Source organism: Rhamphochromis longiceps, linkage group LG9 (genome assembly GCF_057381845.1).
Source record: "Rhamphochromis longiceps isolate RC_006_pf linkage group LG9, R_longiceps_female_GT1.1, whole genome shotgun sequence".
Lineage (NCBI taxonomy): Eukaryota > Metazoa > Chordata > Actinopteri > Cichliformes > Cichlidae > Rhamphochromis > Rhamphochromis longiceps.
The window spans coordinates 12,574,537-12,595,370 of record NC_140565.1 but is presented as its reverse complement, the minus strand read 5'-3'; the positions used below and the strand labels follow the sequence as shown (position 1 = coordinate 12,595,370).

Below are 20,834 nucleotides of genomic sequence, written 5' to 3'. Positions count from 1 at the left end.
ATAGCAAATAAAAGTTGCCTTTAACCATATCCTTTTAAATTTGGTTTTGCAACCAGTATCTTAATATTATATTGAAAACCTCAGTAACTGGCACATAAATGGTAAACCTTTCCAATATGCTCTGGACTCTATAAGGCTGAAGCCCTCGGGGTCAGTATAAACACGGCTCTAATCATAGCTATTTTTGTGCACATTGCTGAAATAAAATTCAGGTTTTTGACACTTCATTAAGTGAACAGGATTATTTATTTATGAACTGCAGTGGTGGAAGTTTAAAAAAAAAATAAAAGACTGAAAAATACTCACTACTATGCTCCTGAACTTTTTGTTCTCTGCAATGTAGAAGGAGCCCTCCTTGGTCAGGATCTTTATGTGCTTCACATCGTTGTTGTACCTGTGGGCCATTGAATAAGTTATGAGTGTAATTTCCCTCTCTGATCACCGCCATCGATCGGTGGCCGGCATCTAGCCCCCGTGGAGAGCCGGGCCGTCGCAGTAATGCATAGGATCCCAAAGGTTTGTGACATGTGAATGATGGGTGGTCAGGAGCGAGTGTGCGCATGTGTGTAACTGAAAGCTGCATGTTTGTGTTTGCATTAACAGGGTGGCTGATAGGGGTCTAAGGCTGCAGGAATAAAAAAACATTTTTAGAGGTGCTTTGACAACAATATCAGGGATTTTTTACTCCATTTAACATTTTTGTGCATAAATGCATGAAATCAGATGACGGTTGTTTCAGGTTATGCGATTCTTTCAGTATTTTTAGAATTGTCTTTTTTGGTGCAAACACAGATGAAACAGCAAAACTTAAAGAGTGACTTTATTCTATAAACTGATGAAACCGTAGAGAGAGCAAATCTTAATAATTAACCTGCTGTATCATTTTTTATTAAAGCTACGCTAACACCAAAGACTTGAAGTTGTGTAGTAACTATTTATGGTGGATTTGCTGTATTTAGCGCACTTACTGAAGTGTGACACAGCACTGGTACACATCCTATGCTAGCCTGTGCTAAGCTAGGCTAACGTGCTCAGCTTTAGCTACATGTGTAGCGCGCAGTCGTCAACAATATTGGGCTTTTCATCTTAGTCTCAGCAACATAACAATTCAATGTCTTTGTCAAACCATGAAAATTCAATTGAAATCCAATGAAATCAAACAGTGACACACTAGAGCTAAACATTTTCAATCGTACTAGCTGTTAGTGTTAAAAAAATAACCCTGTAACAGTTTGAAAATGCGCTCAGAAATTTTAGAATCAGAAACAGGAAACTATTAATCCCTGAGGAAATTATGTGGTTATGGATTTTAAGATTTTAGCAATATAATACTTGTTTATGATTTATATACAGAGCTAAATAAAAACCCAACCCTCTTCTCCGCGGGCAGAACTGTGTGTTATTTCTGGAGAATATAAGAGGGTACAATGCTACAGCCTAATTCAAACGTAACCGAGGCCTCATGGCGATTTGGACAAAATCATCAAAAACAATCCTGTGCCAGCTCTGCTATGACAAACAGGAAATGCAGCAGAGGGCATTTTCATTTGAGAGTAATAATTTCCAGTGGTCATTGCCACATAGCCACACGTGCCTCTTTATATCCTGCCTCTCTCCATGGGGAGGTTTTAATGACCTTGAACAGTCTTATTCATTTTCTGTGCTACTCAGAGCTCAGTGTCTGTGTGCATACATGCAATTAAGACTTCAGCGTAAAAGGAACATGAAAGCGCTCCTTTCTTTGAGGGGAAAAAAACTCAAATTAAGTCCAAAGTAGTGTCCACTGCTTGCTGAGAAGCATGCTTACTCCTTGTTAAGGAAAGCATTCCAGCTCAGAGGCTCCACAGGAGGACATGACGGGACTCTTTTCACAGCACGGAGATACGTTACAGAGATCAGTACGGTCACCAGCACCCTAAGGCTTTGTTAATTCCTCATTACCAAGATTAAAATGGCTGTATGCTTCTAATTATAAACCACTGAGGCTGTTTTGTGGGTTTTAGGTCAAACCATAATGAATACTATTACATGTGCCTTAAGCCAGAAGCTGCTCCATGATAGGCATCTGGTTTGGTAAATCTCACACATATCACTGTGGTTAACCACAGACTCAACCTCAGAGGAAAAGCCCATCATCCTTACAAAGGACTATAAATCGATCTGTCAACTTATGGAGCAAAGCTGGGAGTTCAATTGGTCAATACTGTGGCTTGGCTTAAGGCATCATCAGAGGAATCTAACAACAGTGGGGCAAGAAACACTGCCATGTAAAACAAAGACAATAAAATCTATATACTACAAAGCTCCCCACTCAAAAATTGCAGAAAAATATGAAGGAATTATTTGTTTTTTACTTTTGTGGATACTATTTTTAGAAGCTGCTTTCATAAGCGACAACATTTAATACAAAGATGTAAAATTCAAGCAATTAATCGAGGTTTCGGCACTACAGTCAAATAATGTTTTATACCCAGCTGACTTTACATACTCTGATTACACGTAATTTGTTGCACAAGCTCAACATTAAAATGTATTAAAATTAATGGAAATAAAAGCTTTGATCTGATATTTGATATTTGAGGGCCAAGAATCAAGTCTTGACTGTCCTCTGTCACAAATCTGCATCTGAGGTAGCAACTTTTATTAGTGGCACAGAGTAGCAGACTTACTTAATGCTGATGGCGTACTCTGTGTACTCTCTGCTGCGATGGCGCACCAGGTAAGTGCTGTTGACTCTGTTGATAAGCTCCGCCTCTGCCTGCAGCCTCTCCATAGGGCCTGCAAACCTACAGCACAGCAGCCAAACAGGTCCAGTTGTAAAAAAGACTAAAACTCCGACTACATGTGGATAAAAGAAGGTGAAAACAGCACAAAGTGGGAGGGCTGTTTGGTGAACCTACCAAGGTTGAGAGGAATAATCGACGGGCTTCGGGACCTGAAAAAAAACACGAACACGTGTTTTTGTTATTCTCACGATGCTGACACTTATCAGACACAACGCAGACAAACCACTCCAATAAAATCTTGGTGCCTGTTTAAAAGCGAGTGCATCGCTCCTCTATAAAACACAAGCTTTTCCACTGTGCAACCTCAATAACACAGCTTAATGCACTTCTTATCTTTACAACAGTGAGATAAGGTGATAACAGTTTGTTATTTACTGGAGGCCTCATGTTCCTAAGGCAGCTGGGACAGAGTCTGATTTTCATTTTATCAAACAGAACATGACAGTCCAGCAAAACAATTCATAGTTCCCTCGTGTCAGTGAAGATGCATGGAATTTTTCCTTCCTTCCTTCTCCGGATTAGTCTGAACAACATGAAGCATTGCTTGTTCCTTAAAAGATCATTTTGTACTTTGCTTAAATTAAGTGGTGAACTGCTCGTGTCTCATAAAACAACCCGGACTCCTCGTGCTTTAAATATAGAAGCTTGTGGGTTGTTTTTCTACTTTTGCCAGGTAAAATAAGCGTAATTCCCAATTATCTCCACACGCCTGGTGAATAAATGTAGCCAAATGTGAGTTAGAACTACAAGAGGACTGGAAGGAAATGCTACTTACGCAGGGGCAAGGCTTCACAGCATCGCTTGGAAAGAAGCCAACCTCTTTCGTTGACAGGATTTTGCCCTGAAACCACACAGAGATAATTGCGTTACATACATCTGGCTGACTGCATCTCTATAATTCAGGAACAATTAGCCTTGCAACGCAGCGGTGCAAATTTACACCAGCAGTTATCTATTATTTAAATAATTCCTGGCATGAGGAATAAAACAGGATGACTTCCTTATTCCTCCCATGGCGAAGACTCTTAAAGCTCAGCGCCTTGATTTACTAACAGTGGGGAGATGCAGTCCAAATAAACACGAGTTTTGTGGAAGCCAGAGTGCATCCATCTCCCTCACACAGCGCAGTCCTGACGCCGTGTTTTTGTCTCGACGGCGAGTAGGTTCATTCATGAAAAATTATTATTTTTGGTATGTAAAATGATGCGGGGATTTTTTAATGTGTCTCTTCAATAAACCCAGTGAATATGTGGTTAACTGTAGCGTGAAGGAGTCAAAGGTTTTATTTGTCACATGCTCAGTCAGTGTGTGCAGCGAAATGCAGGGTGGCATTCTCCTGAGGCGGTGCTAAAAAGGCAGGCGTGCAGAAAACAAAAAAAAAGTGCACGCGGCGTTGTCACTTTACTGTGTGCGACACAGAGGCTTATAATAATTATAGTACCTGAAGCATTCGTTGATATTTTGCATATCCACCTGCCTATGTAAAGCATAAATGCACGAATTCGGCTCTCTTACGGAGAAGAACGCATTATATTTATATAGATGCAGAAGAATGACCAAGCCAACAGCTTTAGCACCACTAAGCTGCAGAGGTGTGGACTCGAGTCACATGACTTGGACTCGAGTCAGACTCGAGTCATTAATTTTATGACTTTAGACTTGACTTGAAAAAATGTTCTAAGACTTGTGACTTGACTTGGACTTTTACATCAATGACTTGGGACTTGAATTGGACTTGAACCGGTTTACTTGAAAAGACTTGATATTTTACCCCAAATATAAAATTTAACATGCATATTATATAGAGATTGAAAATGTGACGTCATTCACGGGTAGAACCGCAAAGGATTCTGGGAACTCGTGGCAAGCGGTACTAGGCTTTCAATTAAAATCAGTTATACAGCGATAAAAAGAAACACAAAAATGGCAAGAAGCTGTTGTATTATTAACTGCAATAGCCGGTCGCATGACAGCCACGGGAAGCCGACGGGTAAAGAGATCGGTTGTTATCGGATTACGTCGTTGAAGAGAAATTGTTCGAGCCATGTTTCCGAAGTAACAAAGAGGCGACGGGTGTCCTGGATTGCAGCCATTCAAAGACCAAATATAACGTCCCAGAACACTCCAGCTCACAGGTTAATCTGCTCCAAGCATTTACACAAAGGTCAGTCTGCTGTTGTAGTTAATACGTCATTTTTCTTAACATAACTGGTGATATAGGTTACAAGCAAGTCTGGCGCTGAACAGAAATTGTCGCGCTATGCTCCTTTATTTATTGTGCATAAATAGTAAATTGTCCTGACACAATATTGCGTTTCGCTTCTGTTATTATGGTACATTGACAAAAACATATACTTTTATTCACAGGATAAAACAGATTTTTTGTATCACTAATTGCCCAGTACGATTACAGCATACAATATTATTGTCACTGCTACATTTCTGTGACGCTACCAGAAATTATTTCCACTACTAATTAATTACCGTTGAGCTCAAAGGTCCTATTAATAAACGGTTAATGAATGTGTATTTATGACGACGATTTGTGAGACTGGTAAACTTATGATACGTACGATGGTCTTTCGTTCTACACGGTGCATTTCAAGGTCCTGCACCCATCCGTCGGTAAACTGTACCTGGGCTTGTTGCAGTGACCTGAAGTTACTAAACTTCATGAGTGTGTGCACTCACTCCAAGAACCGTATGATTATAAATATGCATATAAATATGCTACGATGAGATAGCTGACTTCATCTAACTAGCAAATGTTGTCCAGGCTACGTTGGTGATGCAGTTTTTTTTAATATGTATGATATTTTTGTCATGCGATTTTAAAGCTGGTCCTACAACCGCATCCAAGAACAACATGCAGCTTATCTCAGAACTGTCGGTGAAAATTATTCTTGGAGCTAGGTTTAATTGAGCTGCATTTTAAAGAGGTGCAATTTCACAATTTGTGTATATTTTCTAAGTTCACTATTTTGTCATGTGTTGAGAAAAACACAGATTTTAAAATTACATGGTCTAATATTTACATTTAACATATAACTGCAACATGCTTTTTTTTTTTTTTTTTAAAGACTCGAAAGGACTTGAAATTCAAAGTTTCAGACTTGTGACTTGACTCGGACTTTTACACCAGTGACTTGAGACTCGACTCTGACTTGCCTGACATTACTTGAGACTTGACTTGAGACTTGAGGATAAAGACTTGAGACTTACTTGAGACTTGCAAAACAATGACTTGGTCCCACCTCTGCTAAGCTGTATATCAGCTGCCTCCTGACTGTCACCCCCACCAATCAGAGTTTGATGTTTTAGGGGTGTCCTAGGTGTTAATTAGGTGTCTGAGGCGGCCCACCTTGGAGGCAGACTAGCAGCGAAGTCTATTTTTTTCAATGCTCTGGTCATCGCCTGTCACATCGCTGCCACCTCAGGACGTTGTATCAGCTCTTGCATAAAGCAGTGCTTTCTGCTGCATGGCTGCTAAGAGTTTGATAATGTTTAGAGCCGGTAACATTGACAGAGTAAACAGATGGTTGCTATTGAATGAAATGAAATTACAGGGATCGATTCTATTTGTCACACAAGCCCAGAACAGAAATGATTACGGTCTGTTTGCCACAAAGGTGATGGATATTGAATGCATACTGGCTGCCAGGCCGTAGCTGCCTCCAGTAAGCCTTTTTACACACAGTTAATTGAATTCTTTATCTATTTTGTCTGTTTTGTATGAACCGCAGTAAGAGTTGTTGGATTCCAAACTGATTATAATACAATAATAGTTTGCATCAATAAGACGCCCTTTTGAGCGCCTCAGGTAAAAATCTTACATCTTGTATAATTATTATGATGACTTTTATTCAGCTTCACGTGGACAGAGTAAGTGACTGCTACATGGCGCTGCTGCGACTTTTCAAGAAACTGTTTATCTTCCCTCCTCTTGCGAGGCTTAAATCGCATGTGCTGCTTTCGCATAATAATAATTGCTTGCTTAAAACAACTGTGTGGGTGTGTCGCTTCCTTATGAGAAGTTCCGCGTTGTGTGAATAATTGCTTGTGGGTGTTTTCGTCTTTCTTAGAATTTCACTTTTCCATGAAGCTTGTTAGCAAGAATTCTCCGCACACAAACAGCTTGCCTGAGCAAGAAATGGAATTTGCTAAAAGGAAAAGCAAAGCGCAGGTATAACTCATGAAACGTCCACAAACATATATTTGACCGATGAGGAAGTAGATGAACAGGACGTAGCTACAAACTGTGTCTTATCATATATTATTCTAAAACCATTATGAAATATTAGGCGGGGATAAAGGTTAGATGGAGCGACAGTAGGGGGGGGAAATTGAAGATTTAAACACAGCGCGTCCATTTTACAGTTCTGCAAAATGAGTAATTAAGAGATAGCGTGACCTCTGACCTGCCACCAGGGGCTGTGAATGTCGGCGCAGATTAATTCAATGATGTCACCCGTCTGGATGTGGAGCGCTGGACCTGAAGCGGGGCTTGGCGATCCAAAGTAGTTCCTGATTACCAGCATCTTGGGCAGACCTGCAAGATGGACAGCATGAGTGAAACTACTGTCTGAAAAATGTGAACAAACATGTCTTTCGATATATTATAGGAATTAGATACAGGTCTACAGATTAGTGGTTGGAACCTGAGAGGGAGCGACGGTCATTTCTATGTCTGGTAAATTAGTCTGGAAACCTAAATATTAGCCGTCATGGAAACAAAATACTGATTATACTGACTGATCTATAATTAATCCTGTAGACCAAGGTACAACTGTTTTAAAGTGAGATCATTTTTATGAAACTTTTATGTAACACAAACAAATTAATTGATCAAAAGTAATGCCGTGACCTCAAGTCTGAGAGTCTGAGTGAGTCTTTGTTCTACTAAACTATTCATGGCCCCATTACAGGTGGTAATGAGAGGAGTATACATTTGTACACACACACACACACAGATGCAGCTCTTGTCAGCAGTGCACTGCCCTTGCAAATCATCTCGACCCATTATTCATTATCATATTCCAGATAAGCAACAGTACACCATGGAGCATGGCAGGCTATCGAGCCCTCAGATAAAAGATAAGCAGCAATGAGCCCTGTTTACTGCTTAATGATGTTTTCTGCTAGTTTTCACTGAATTCCAGTCAGACACATCTTGTCGCATTAATGAGATGTGATGAAAAGTAATTTGATGTGACTAATACAGTAACACCGCTCAAAAAAAAACAAAAAACCACTTCCTTATTTTCCCGACTATATTCAATCATGTAGAGCGCACATTTTTCTTCGATTAAACTGCACCAGTCCAGGGTGAGATATTTACTCCAATATACAGCAGTAAGGTTTACTCGTGCACTAAAAAGTGGAGTACATCACAATCAAGCTGGATTTGCTGTCAGCAGGCACTATTTGATTTCAATACCTTATTAATCCTATTATCCACTGAGACTGAATAATTTGTCATTATGAAGCATCCGCCCATGCCAAGCAAACAAATCCCAGGTTCATTTCCAACACAATCAAATGAACTGTGCATTTCTTTCTTTGCCTTATCAGGTGATAATGTTCTGGAGTATTATGATAAAGAAAAATAAATTAATAATAAAGCGATAGCACGAAGAAAGACGTAGGGCTACAGGCAAACAACAGAGAAGTCAACAACATTGTATTGAAAGCTAATACTGTACATCTCTATCTGTTGTGCTTCTCTTTCAGGATCTGTTCCAGTGCTGTAGCACTGTGGCTGGCAGCCTGACATGTGCGATCTTGCCTGAATAGGACTTCTAAAGACACAGGGCCATGGAGAATTGAGTCTCGGGGGCATGAATTGCATTCCTATCCACACAAGGACAGCGTGTTAGTGCACCTTTGAAAATAGACAAAGAGAGGAGCATTGAAATATTATGAAACGCCGAGGGCTGGGGCAATCAAACGCCTATTGATTTTAATGCGTCTTCAGTCAGAAATGATTTTCTGCAGCATAATGAATGGAGGGGTGGAAAAATGAGTGTTGAAGCCAGGTTTATAAGAGATTAGAGCCCCTTGGTGCAGTTGTTAGTCATGTTCTTTTGCAGAAAGATTGAGAGACAGAAATCAAAAAGAGGGAGACAGGCATATGTGCAATGGCTACATTTACTGTAGGTGCAGGAGTAACTTTGCTAGCTAAGTTATGCATTCTGGGTTTGGTCTTCTTCAGTTTAACAAGGCTCTTTTAGTTATCAGAATCAGAATCAGAATGGGTTTATTGCCAGATGTTGAGGTTTACAACATTAGGAAATTGCTGCGGTGCTTCAGTGCAGACAATAAGAATTAAAGTGCTATGTAGAAAGAAAGATATGTGCATGAGATATACATGAGATATATACATGAGAATAAGAATTATGAGTGCTACGTAGAAAGATATATACATGAGTGCAGGTGGTGATCAGTGCCAAACATATATACATGAGAGTAAGAGTTATGAGTGCTACGTAGAAAGATATTATAGATTATAGATTAAGACTGAGCTGCAATGGCAAAACCACTTAACAGCTGCCTGGCGCACCTTCTTCTTTCACTAAGCAAGGTTGCCTCTACTTCGAGGAAAAACACAAGCTGACACCACGCCAGCGGCATTTCACGCAAACCTACTGCCAATCCTGATGAACCACTTAATTATTAAGAAATATTTTCTGGGTGATCTCGTTATGTAAAGTCGGGGGAGAACGCAATCACGAGGAAGCCCAGCACGGACTAAAAATAACCTCACGAGGACACGACGTGGTTGTTTTTGTTTTTGTCTTTGTTTATATGGCAACTCGGTCGGGACGCTAAAGGAACAAGACGTGAATGACAGTCAGAACTACAATTACACTGGAACTACAAACGATGCTGGGTTTAAACGTTGATGGAAACATTGGTGAAGATGCAAGAACACTTTCTGCCTTTACTCATCTTAATCCAGCATGTAGTCTAATAGTTCACATTTACGACGTTTTATTTGAAGCCCGACGGGTTATCTTTTATTTTTAGTGTGGTGTGATGATTGCACGGTTACAAAGTATCTTATTCATCTCTTATTTTGATACATAGCTACTTTGTAAAATGATCCCTCCTCTGATTGGTTAGAGAACATTTACGAGTCAATAACATCTCTTTTCCCGCTACGTTCTGCACAGTTACGTGGTGGACTGGGATGAATATGTTATTTCTGGTGCTCAGATGACTCTGTGTCACCTTATTGAGAAAACAAGTTGTTGTGTCCGGACTCACAGGAACTGAAGTGACATGGTTGATCTTAGTAAAAGTCGATAACTTGTGTGGTGCTAAAAATAATATCGGGAAAATGCTATTAAACAGTGTTATCTGGATATTCTGTGAACTAGCAATTTTTTAATTTCAACTGATGCTGTTTATGTTGTCTGTTCTCCTTTTATCCTCTCTTCAATCTGGTGTCTTTTCGCCAAAAATGTATCTGACATTGGTTTTGTCACTATCACATGTACCTTCAAATACATGAAAATGCAACACATTTGTTTTTGTTCTTGGTTTTGTTTTCACAATGCCAAAGTCATTTTTAGTGTTTGTCTTTCAGGCATTTTTTGTTTTTCCTTGTTTTTGTTTTCTCTTGTACTTTTTTACCTAATCCATTAATAGGTTTGTTGGAAAAATATCTTCACATCAGTACAAAAGTTTAAAAGATTGTTATGTGAAGTCCTAAAAGTCTGCGTTTAAAGGGTCTTTTTATGTTCATCATACTGTTGACATAGATCGACAACAATAGCTTGACTGTTGTGACACCCATCAAGTGAAACATTAGTAAACAAAGCTTGTTCAGCCTATACAGCCTACAGTATACAGCAGGCTGACAGACAGTATTAGTGCATCTCAATAGCTGTCTAAGATGAATAATTTCCCTCCTGAGTAAGGAAAGATGGCATATGCGAGGTAGTGGGATGTTGGGAGATGTGAAATTTTCTTACCTGGATCTCGATCTTTGCCCTGTAAACATACAGAAACATCGTTAGACATAGACTTACAGGGACGGACTAACAACATTTTTTTTGTATTCATTAAATGCATTTTGGGTCAAAGTTCATCAGTTTCTCCATCTCAAGCACCTAAACAAGCAACCTGCATCATTTTGTACACGCTTCAAAAATAAATCAGTTATGAAACTTACTACTTTACACATTAAGTGTGAAGTTGCATTGAATCTGGCCTGCTAACCCCCACATACAGACCTTATATGGTTAGACTGGCATAGGCTCATGTCTCATGACTCCAGGAGCAAGTTTTAAAGTTGCAGAAATAATTAAACCTGTGCTTAAGAGCATTTCTGAATCAGAACCAGATATAAACAAACTTCAAAAGTGCACAAAACTCTTAGCCACAAAGTACAGTTTCAGCCACAGCCACAGTTGCTGTCATACTACTAAAGTAAAGTGCTGCAAGCAGTTTAATTTCCTGCTTGGGGTTACTTGTAAGCATTGTAGCAGTAAAGTGCAAAACAGTTTCAGAAGCAGCACACACAACTCGAAAAAAAATCTCCCCAAACATTCTAGTTTGGCATCAGGCAGGGCTGCAACAACTAAAGTCAATTGGAGTCTCCTTGGCAAATAGCTGCAGGAGAGAGCAGTTTTCAAAGTGCAGCAAAGCTTTGGAGAGGAGACAAACAGCAGACACACACACACACACAGCAGAAGCTCACCTGAGTTCTGACGGAGCCGGAATCTGAAAGAAGTTTGAGAACAGGCATAGTGAATGACGGGTTAGCGGGTGCACGCAAACACTTGCACACACTCATCGGTACAAGGCAACACTCCCTCATTAGTGGAGAAGGCGGACGCTCATGTCTGACCGCGGCTCACTTTGTTTTGCTGCGCTGCCACTACCTGACAGCCAGAATAAAGGAGGTAACGAAGCAGGGGGTGGGGAGGGAAGGAGCGAGCGAGCAAGCAAGGAGGTGGGGTGTGGTGGGTGGGGGGGTAGACCTGTGGGTTTTGCTCCACCAGTTTCTTTCATTGGCTCCCTCTGGGATGGGTTACACCCCTCTGTGCATGCACACAACCGCATGCCTGTGCACACACGCAAACACACTTTGGTACCTGTGCAAACAGAACTATTGCGTACCTCCACAGGCGGGCTAACTGGCAGAAAGCCACAAATATACGCTCTGTACCTAAAGCACCTGTGCACATGCAAGCAGGGTTTACACATACGCACGCCTCCCTCAGTTCCTAAAGTGAACTATGACCTGTTATGCAAAATCACAGCGAGAGAGCTGATAACAGGGACAAATGCAAGTAAACAATGGCTTATCTCTCTCCCTCTTGCACGCACAGACAGATACACTCAGGCAGCACAAAAACGTTCGTTCACTGTGATTGCGTGTTTGCACACGTAGCAAAACCTCTGGTGTATTGATATAAATAAATAAATAGAATAAAGAGCTAGCTAATATATAGGATAACTATAAGAAGAAGTGGACCACTTCTTCTTATAGTTATCCTCTGCAAGGAAAGTTCCACATCTCTTACAATATTTTGATATAAGTGTGCTATGAAATGCTGGTCCACAGCCCTGCATATATTCCCTGCACCGGCAGAGGTTGAATACTGTGTGGAGTAATGAGAGGGCGAATTCAAGCCAACATCCCAGCCACTGGTGTCGCCCCAATCTACTCAGGTACACAGTGTGCCCAGGTGGGCCTGGCAGTGGCGTTATTGCCTCTGCGACCTGATAGCACCATGACAGATGCCAGGTCCAACAGGAGCTGGCAGCTTGCCACGGGGAATACAAACACACCCTCATGCAATTGCAACAGGCTGTTTCAGGCTGTAAAAATTGCTTGTAAAAATATTGTGCAGAGTTTTTTTCGTGCACTCTCAAAACCTAAAAAAGAAACTTAAACAAAGTGAATTTAGTTTTTCGCCCCTTCGCGCTCACTTTGAGACAAACACACACGCATAGACACGCACGCACTCACTCACGCACGCAAAGGACAACATGTTGGGTTTCTGAAGGCCTTTGTTTGATTCCACATGTCTGAAGTTTTCCCTCCATGTCTCTCAGAGCTGTCAGCGCTTCTGCACAGGGAGCTGAGTGACAGATACACAACAGGGGCATAATAACAAAGTCAGGAGTTTCTTAAACTCCTCAGTAAAACTACTATTAGGTTTGGGGAATATGTGCAATGACACACAGTGACATTGCCTTTAAGGTGCTCTGAAGTGTCAAAACCAGCCAGGGAAGCGAGGGAGCTTCAGAATGAGCGACTGCAGTAGCGATCGAATACGTGGATGACCTTGGTGCAGAGGCGCAAGGACACGTGCAAAGTAACAAACCCTCGTCCTGTTTAGAATGCCACAGTGCAGCGCTTTCTTTTTTCAAATCGCACCGCAACAAATCCCACCCATGCCCATAAGTTGTCACAAGACACTCGTACATCAGGTTTTATGCGCCACTTTGCGTCATCTGTCATCGTGTTAATGCGGCCATAAAGGTGCAGTGCTATTCGTGCAATTAGATTTACTGTCTCCTCTTAAAAACATTTCACTCGGTGACGTGCAGCTGTGAGTCGCGTGGTGCAGAAGTTTTGCAGACTCGATCTGGGGTCGTGCAATAAACTTACCTGTTTTTCCACAGCAGCCGAAACGGCCCAGGCATTCTTTATGGGCACCTAGACCACACTTGGAGCACCAGTAGCCCTGGTAAAAGACGCCCCTGCAGACACAGGAAAGTTCATCATAAGAATACATGGCAGTCACAAACAGGGGCAGTAATGCCTGTGGAGGAACAAAATAATCGGAGCTGCGTGTTTGCAGGCGGTCAAAGGATTCAGTGTCATGTGGAAAAGTTCGCTGCCTTTTTTTCTGTCAGTTTGTATAGTTTGCAAAGCGACCTGTGCAAATAATTTATACTGACTGACGCTGCAGCACTGCCTTTCCATTTCATTTAGGGGTGCTGCGAAGTTTGACATTTATGGCAGCTTGATAGTGTAACCCTGAGGACTGTGGCGATCACCTTACTTCCATTTGCACCGACATGACTTGTGACATTTGGGGTGTTGAGTGAAATGCCTCATAAACAATTGGGGGGGAGTTGCCAGTTTAGTTGAAGGGCAGATTGTTTCAAATTTGTTACAATTACTAACTTCTTCCTCACCTATTTTAAGCGTCCATGGATTGAGGATGCCAATTGCTCAGCAGATGGCTAAGCCACCAGAGGGACATCGAGATATACAGATAAAACAGTCGCTGATCTTATGTGTGTGGTCACATGGTTGATCTGACACGAAGCATTAACAGTAGACAAGGCCTTGAATGTAAATGTTGCTACAAAGAAGCTACTAAGCTCTATGATACTTCAGCATTCAACCAACCATGATCACAGTCTCCTCGTGACCATTTTAGATGTAAAGTATCATTTTATCTTTTTACAAGTTCCTAAAACACGGTGTAGAATTTTCATGGCCACCCTGACCTTTGACCTTTAATCATTAAAATCAAGTGTGCTTATCCTTAAGCTTGAGTCCAAGCTAACGTTTTTCACTGTGTTTCTGCTGCACACTGTTTATGGGAATAGGATGGAAGGACAACTCTAAAAAACATAACGAGATGAAAGCAAAGACTTATTTTCTTATTTGGAGAGCGAAGCAGGAAAGCGAATGTAACCTCTTAAGCCCTCCTTCTACCTGAAGAAACATCAGCGACAAGCGTAAGACAAAAATAAACAACCTTGAGCTCTGCGAGTAACATTTAAATTAAATTCTGAAATACAATAAGCCTTCTTATCCTCATCACTGGACCAAAGAGAAATTTAAAAGCAACTTTGTATTTGGAGAGCAAATAAGAGCAACTCAGCAAACACCAACATTATTTCAACTCTTTTAACACCAAACCCACTTGAATCAAACTAGTGTTTGGTGGCCTTTTCACTAAAGGTGACAGCCTTTGACAAATGGTGGCAGCTACAATAATAACAGGTACACCATGGTCCCAGTCCAGGGACATCTGAGATGTAAAGCATTAAAACACGAGGAGATCACGCTTTGTCTGTCGCAGAAAGAAGCCAGAGTGTTACAATAGCTCCCCTGCTCTCACGTTAACCTACAGATAAAATTGATGCAAGGTTAAATTCACAATCATCTAAACATTAGGCAGCAGAAGAGAAATGCTGTCGATCCAAAAATGGACTTTCTTACATCAAAATTTTGTTTCGGCCCTGAGAATTTCTGCCAAAGTAATCTCTGTATCTTCCACAGGCAGACACAGAATGCAAATGAGCATGTGCAGAATAAGTGTAATCACTCTGGCTTCTTTCTGCTTTGAGGAATTTGGTGTGTTACAATTACCCACACTCTCCCCTACACAAGGTAAAGTAGATCCCAGTCTTGTTTAAGAAATACTTTAAAGTTTTAGAAAATAATCTTACAGTCACAGGATAAACGTGACTTCTCAGTGACTCCATTCAAATGCATACACACAGCTAGAGATAAATGAAGAGCTCTGGAACAATAGCCGTAACACAATACTCTAAAGGAAGAATAACTATTAGAGGAAAAACTTGAGGTATGATAAAAGATGCAGTCCAGCGTCCTAAAAAAGAAAAGATACACTTCAGACATTTTTATTATTCTGTTGGTGAATCTGCTGCATGGCTCTGTATATTCACAGTGCAATAATCTTGTCCCCGTTCCCCATCCATTGCCTTGAAGAAGTGCTGAAGTGTGACAGACATTTTTCTTCACCGTCTGTGGAAGGTGAGACCACTCAGTCGTTCCCACTGTGAGAGAGACCATGAGCCGCGGTCCTTTGGGTGCCGATACCATTCAGTGAATTCAAAAGGAACTTTGTGTAGCCAAGGCACATGTGCAGAGAAGAAGAGGGGCAAAGGCAAAGTGACGAATAGATTGTTAGGGTACACTGGAGAGGAACAGGAAGAGCCGAGGTCTTTCAAAGGAATCCTGACAGTTGTCTGAAGGGAAAGGGTCCACAGCGCCTCAGTCTTTATGTCTGCCAATAGCCTCAAAGCAGATTTTGTTCTGCTTGTACAGTGTGTGTGTGTGTGTGTGTGTGTGTGTGTGTGTGTGTGTGTGTGTGTGTGTGTGTGTGTGTGTGTGTGTGTGTGTGTGTGTGTGTGGGATAGCAATCTCTTACCTAAGCAGCATGTGGCAAGAATTGCAGGAGGTGATTCTTTCAAAGGTGTGCATACGAAATTCATGGTGGTTGTTGGTCGCATTCTCTGGCCGAATGTTGGATCTAAAAGAGATACAATGCACGATAAATACTAGATTCACAGACATCTCAATTTACTCCGTATAAACCAGGCACATCGGGCACTAATGTAATGCTAAACTGCAGCTTTTGACACCACTGATCATTCCGTTCTTACTAACAGATTACAGAAATGAGATGGCATCACTGGTTTTCATCATACATTGCACTTACTTAGAATTCATATTAACAACCTCATCTGCACCCCTTCATACGTGGAGTCCCCCAGGGCTCAATCCTAAACCCATTCTGTTTTCTTTATAAATGTTACCCTGGGTCAGGACGAACATGTATAAAGGCTGATAGTGTCCAATTATGTGGGTTTTTTCTATCTTGGTATGTTTTTACTGTATTGGCAGTGTGTTTGGGATCATTGCTATGCTGAAAAACTGAGCCACTGCCAATCAGAGGCTCTCCAGATGTCATTGTATTGTATTGGTGGATCAAAATCTGAAAATACTGAGTTCAAAATTCTATCAATTTTGAAAGACCTCCAGCGCCACTGCCTGAATACAGCCTCAACCCATGACAGAGCGTCCACCAGATTGCTACAGATTGTTCTAGATACTAACTATTGTACCTCACTACTGACCTCCTCCATACATTCAATAGTTTGAACCAAAAGTTTCAAATTAAGAGCTTTTGCAAAAGATTTTCAGTCATGTTCTTATCAAATTTGGCATAGCGCAGCCTACTTCAGTTTTTTTCCACATTTCTAAACATTATTTATCTGTTTCTTTAGATACTGTTTGCTACTGAAGTGGAAGACCTCTATCTCTAATTTTTTGTTCTCCACTTGTCTAATTTCCTCAACTTTTTTGAGGGTAGACTGCACACCATGCAGAGATGCAAGTCTTTGGCTAATAGCTCTTTGGGAATTAGCTTGTTGTTACAAAATTACCGTTTTATTCCTGTCAAACTGTGTAATCTTTGGCATTTTTCATAGATTCAACAAAAAAATGGGAACAAGTTACGTGTAGGAGGCTAGTTACAAAGTGCTAAAGATACCATTAAAATTGATTATTTGCTGAGGTGTCTGGAATCACAATTTAAAAAAATAATAATAAAGAAGTGCGACTCCATGGAATTAAAAAAAGAGGGGTAGCTCAAGACTTTTGCACAGTACTGCACAACAAACTTTTGTTTAACTCTAAGCCTACAAGTTATAGATGTACCTGATTAGCAAAAATCAAACTAGAATATACAATGACCACTCTTCAGTCAATTAGTGAATGAAAATTAATTCTTGCTTGCTCCCCTATTTGTTACACTTTCCAATCAGCTGCGCTCTTTGATGAAAATGTCAATTTCAAAGAACAAAAAAGTACATTTTTTCCCCCCACTTATAATTGCAGCCAACAAACTCCTCCATGGCTACAGCAACATTTCCCTGACACGCTTCTTTGAAGTGGGAAGGAGAGAATTGCAAGCACACAGCCAAGGTCTACTAGGAGTGAACACGGGAGGTGTACTCGGCCCCTTGGGACATGGTTGCATGGGTGGGAGTACGGAGGAAAGCAAAAAGGAAACAAGAAAAGAAAGACATGTCTCAGCTTTGTCCATATATTTATCTTCCAGAGGTCATCTCTTTGTTTTCGGCATAAGTGTTTACATAAGAATTTAGGTTTTTATGTACAAGTGCTTAATCTCAGACTAAGGTAATGGGCTACAACATGCTCAGTGGAAAACAGGACAAACAGGGCTGAGACCGAATAAAATAGCAGAAAGGGGAATTTCAGTGCTGTCTTCTCTTCTGTACCCGGGTCAACCAAGACATCAGCTTTGAGGTCAACACTGTCACTGGCTAGAAATTGTGTACCAGAAGAAGGAGGTCTGCTTGAAAAATACAGAATTTAAAATAGATGAAATTTGTAACTGTGTCATTGTAAAAACATTTGCACAGCTTCATTTTTTCTTCGATTCGAAGCTTGTAAAGCTATCCAGTGCAACATTGTGCAGCGTAAACCTGACTTGAAATTGAGCCTCGATTTTAAAGACTTATAAACTCACAGTGTGACTTCATTTGAATTTATCTTCAAGGATAGAGCCCTTACTGTGTGCTGTTCAAGCAAAGGTTTATGTTGAATTTTCATTTCCCTGCTTCGGTACATACACGGTGTGACCACCTCTCGTGGCTGCTAAATCTTAGTCAAGCAGTAAATTCTGGGTGGTTTGGACACAAAGGCAGCGAGTAAGAAAACAACTGTTCACAGATCATCTATTAAGCATCGCCGTGGGAGCGCGTTGCTGTTTGGCAACGCCTCTCAAGTCTCATAGCTCGTTAGCTGAGCCCCAAATATTAATCAACCAAAGCTCCAGTTTTCTCAGTTTCACATCACTTCATGTTTTTGATCCTCACTTCCTGATACCTTCTTGAAGATGTTATTTCACAGATTTTGTCCTATTGTTGTCTGTTTTTTTTTATTTTTTATGTTTTAATTGAGGCAGAGCCTGCAGGAGAAGCAGACTGTTGTCAACTCACTACAGTGAGAAGTGTAACAACAAACTAATACAATAACAGCTGCCCTATGCCATCGATCTATAGGAAAATGTAGTAATCCACAGATTTAATGACACTAATGTTTATTTAATGATAATAAAACTGATACTGCTTCTGTATGAAGGGCCAAGAGTGCCAAAATGAAGTAAATTTAAAAAAAAAAATCAAAAAAAATTAAAATCTGTCAATAATTAATTAGAGATAAATACATATATTATTATTTAAATGTCTTGATGCATGCTCAGTCATCCAGGTAAGTAATTCCCAAAAGGTGATTTACACCTACAGACCAGTGGACACTCTTTCAGTGATAAGGATGTACACATCCTGGACAGGGAGGAACACTGGCTTGAGCACGGAGTCAACGAGGCTATTTATGTGAAAAGGGAAAGACCACCTCTGAATCGAGGAGGGGGCCTAAGGGTACGTCTTTCACCATCTTACAATGCTGTGACTGACATGGTACTCATGGCCATTGATCAGTGGTCTTTGATCAATGGCCATGACGTGTTTGAGGGGAGTTATTATTTCACGTCACTATGAGCATTTAGTAACACATGAAAGGAAATCCTGTTCGTGTATTACTCACCAGAGCATGTCGCATAAAAAGAGATAAAAGAGGCAAAACCATGCGCCATAGTCAGGAGTTAACATGGGCAGGATTTTTTCTTTGTTTGTTTTATTGGCACAACAACAGGACTGAGGTGTCCATAAGTTGTTGGCATCTGTCCTACAGAGGAAAATGTCTGTACTTTTGTCATCTCTGCTACTATTAATTACTATATTAATTAATTAATTACATATTTAATTATATTTAATTATGTATTTAGTTAATTCATTTTGGCACTCGTGGCCCTCCACACTTCTGAGGGGGTGTTGGTCTTTTACACTTTAAAGCCACTTTCAGCTGCTCACTTATTCACAAGGGGTCACCACAGCAGGTAGCGCCGCATGTCTGATTTGGCAGATAAATACTCACATAAAGTCAGCACCACTAACACTGATCAAATACTTCGTATATTTATGTAATATATTTACACATGTTTACTCAGCTGGAGGAAAACCAGTTAGTGTGTGAAAACATCTGTATAATCTCCTCTGTGGCTCTGTAGATGTCATATTCATTTCATCAGTGTTGGTGCCCAAAACTTCACTAAATATAACACTGTCCTGCACTGTAATACTTCCCTGTCTAAGCCTCTGCCCTCAGTGTTTTTCTTTCTCCGTTTTGAAAGAGGGATTCTGGTGCACCTCTTGGTCTCGACAAATAAAATTACAATAATCCTGATTAACAGAATCACAGCTTTATTTCATGTTTGAGCCCCGTGCTGTTACACTGTGCATTATCGCATCATTGTGCAGGACTATCACTCATGCTTGGTCAGGACCTGCAGGTTTCACATTGTAAGGCACTGGGTAGGCCCTTTTAGCATCGTTTGTCAGCGTGCAGTGACTCCAACAGAGTTCAACTGGAGTCCCAAATGTAACAAAAAAGGAAAAGTCAGATAAAACAGTAAAGGTCAAGTGATACCAAGAAGATTTCTGCAGGATTTTTCTATTTTATTCTTTCACACAATGAAAATCGGCCCTAAAAAGGCACATCACTGTGCAGGGGTTCTGCTTGTGTTTAAGTATGCTGAGACGGGGTTCTTGGCCAAGAGTCAGTGTGTGAAGTTGTCACTGTAGATTGTCATCATACTTATGTGACAGACACGTCATAATATATAACAATAACTACCTGTCTTCACCAGCTCCTCTCCTATATGCAGGCTCCCATCTACCTAACAGCAGTGGCACCGCCTAATTTTGCTGTTCTGACGATCAAAACAATCACAACAACCTCAGTGATTTAAAAAAAAGTTTTTATAACAGATTGGAATAATAATTGGAATAATTACAGATTTCAACTTTTACTCCATCTCAGCAGAGGTGGGAAGTAACAAAGTACAAATACTTCATTATTGTACTTCAGGAGAATGATCAGGTGTCTGTACTTTTACTTTCACTCCCTACATTTTGAAGCAAATAACTGTACTTCTACTTACATTTTCAAAACGGGCTCGTTACTTTTGCTTTGACATTGAGGGGAGTCATTATTAAATGGATTTGAGCCTAAACAGTAACACATGACAGGCAATCCTGTTTGTGTATGAATCACCAGATTTACTCATTTTCCTGTTTACAGATAAAGACATGCAAGTACACAACAGAAAATAGAGCTATTTTTGACTTTCTTTCCTTTTCTCTGTTCATTTTCTACTTAACTGATTCAAGCCG

At 40.5% G+C, this 20,834-nt stretch overlaps 1 protein-coding gene across 2 annotated transcripts in view; it reads right to left on the bottom strand.

Annotated features, from left to right (window-relative positions):
- Window positions 1-20,834, bottom strand: part of vav3a (vav guanine nucleotide exchange factor 3a) — a 99,604-nt gene that overhangs the window by 13,121 nt on the left and 65,649 nt on the right. For both annotated transcript variants that reach the window (XM_085418330.1, XM_085418331.1), the window contains exons 16-24: window positions 15,941-16,042; window positions 13,414-13,505; window positions 11,491-11,513; window positions 10,763-10,781; window positions 7,205-7,335; window positions 3,562-3,627; window positions 2,901-2,935; window positions 2,670-2,786; window positions 307-394 (exon numbers count right to left, since the gene is read on the bottom strand). In XM_085418330.1, the coding sequence (XP_085274456.1) occupies window positions 307-394; window positions 2,670-2,786; window positions 2,901-2,935; window positions 3,562-3,627; window positions 7,205-7,335; window positions 10,763-10,781; window positions 11,491-11,513; window positions 13,414-13,505; window positions 15,941-16,042 (673 nt within the window). The remainder of the gene's footprint in view (window positions 1-306; window positions 395-2,669; window positions 2,787-2,900; window positions 2,936-3,561; window positions 3,628-7,204; window positions 7,336-10,762; window positions 10,782-11,490; window positions 11,514-13,413; window positions 13,506-15,940; window positions 16,043-20,834) is intronic.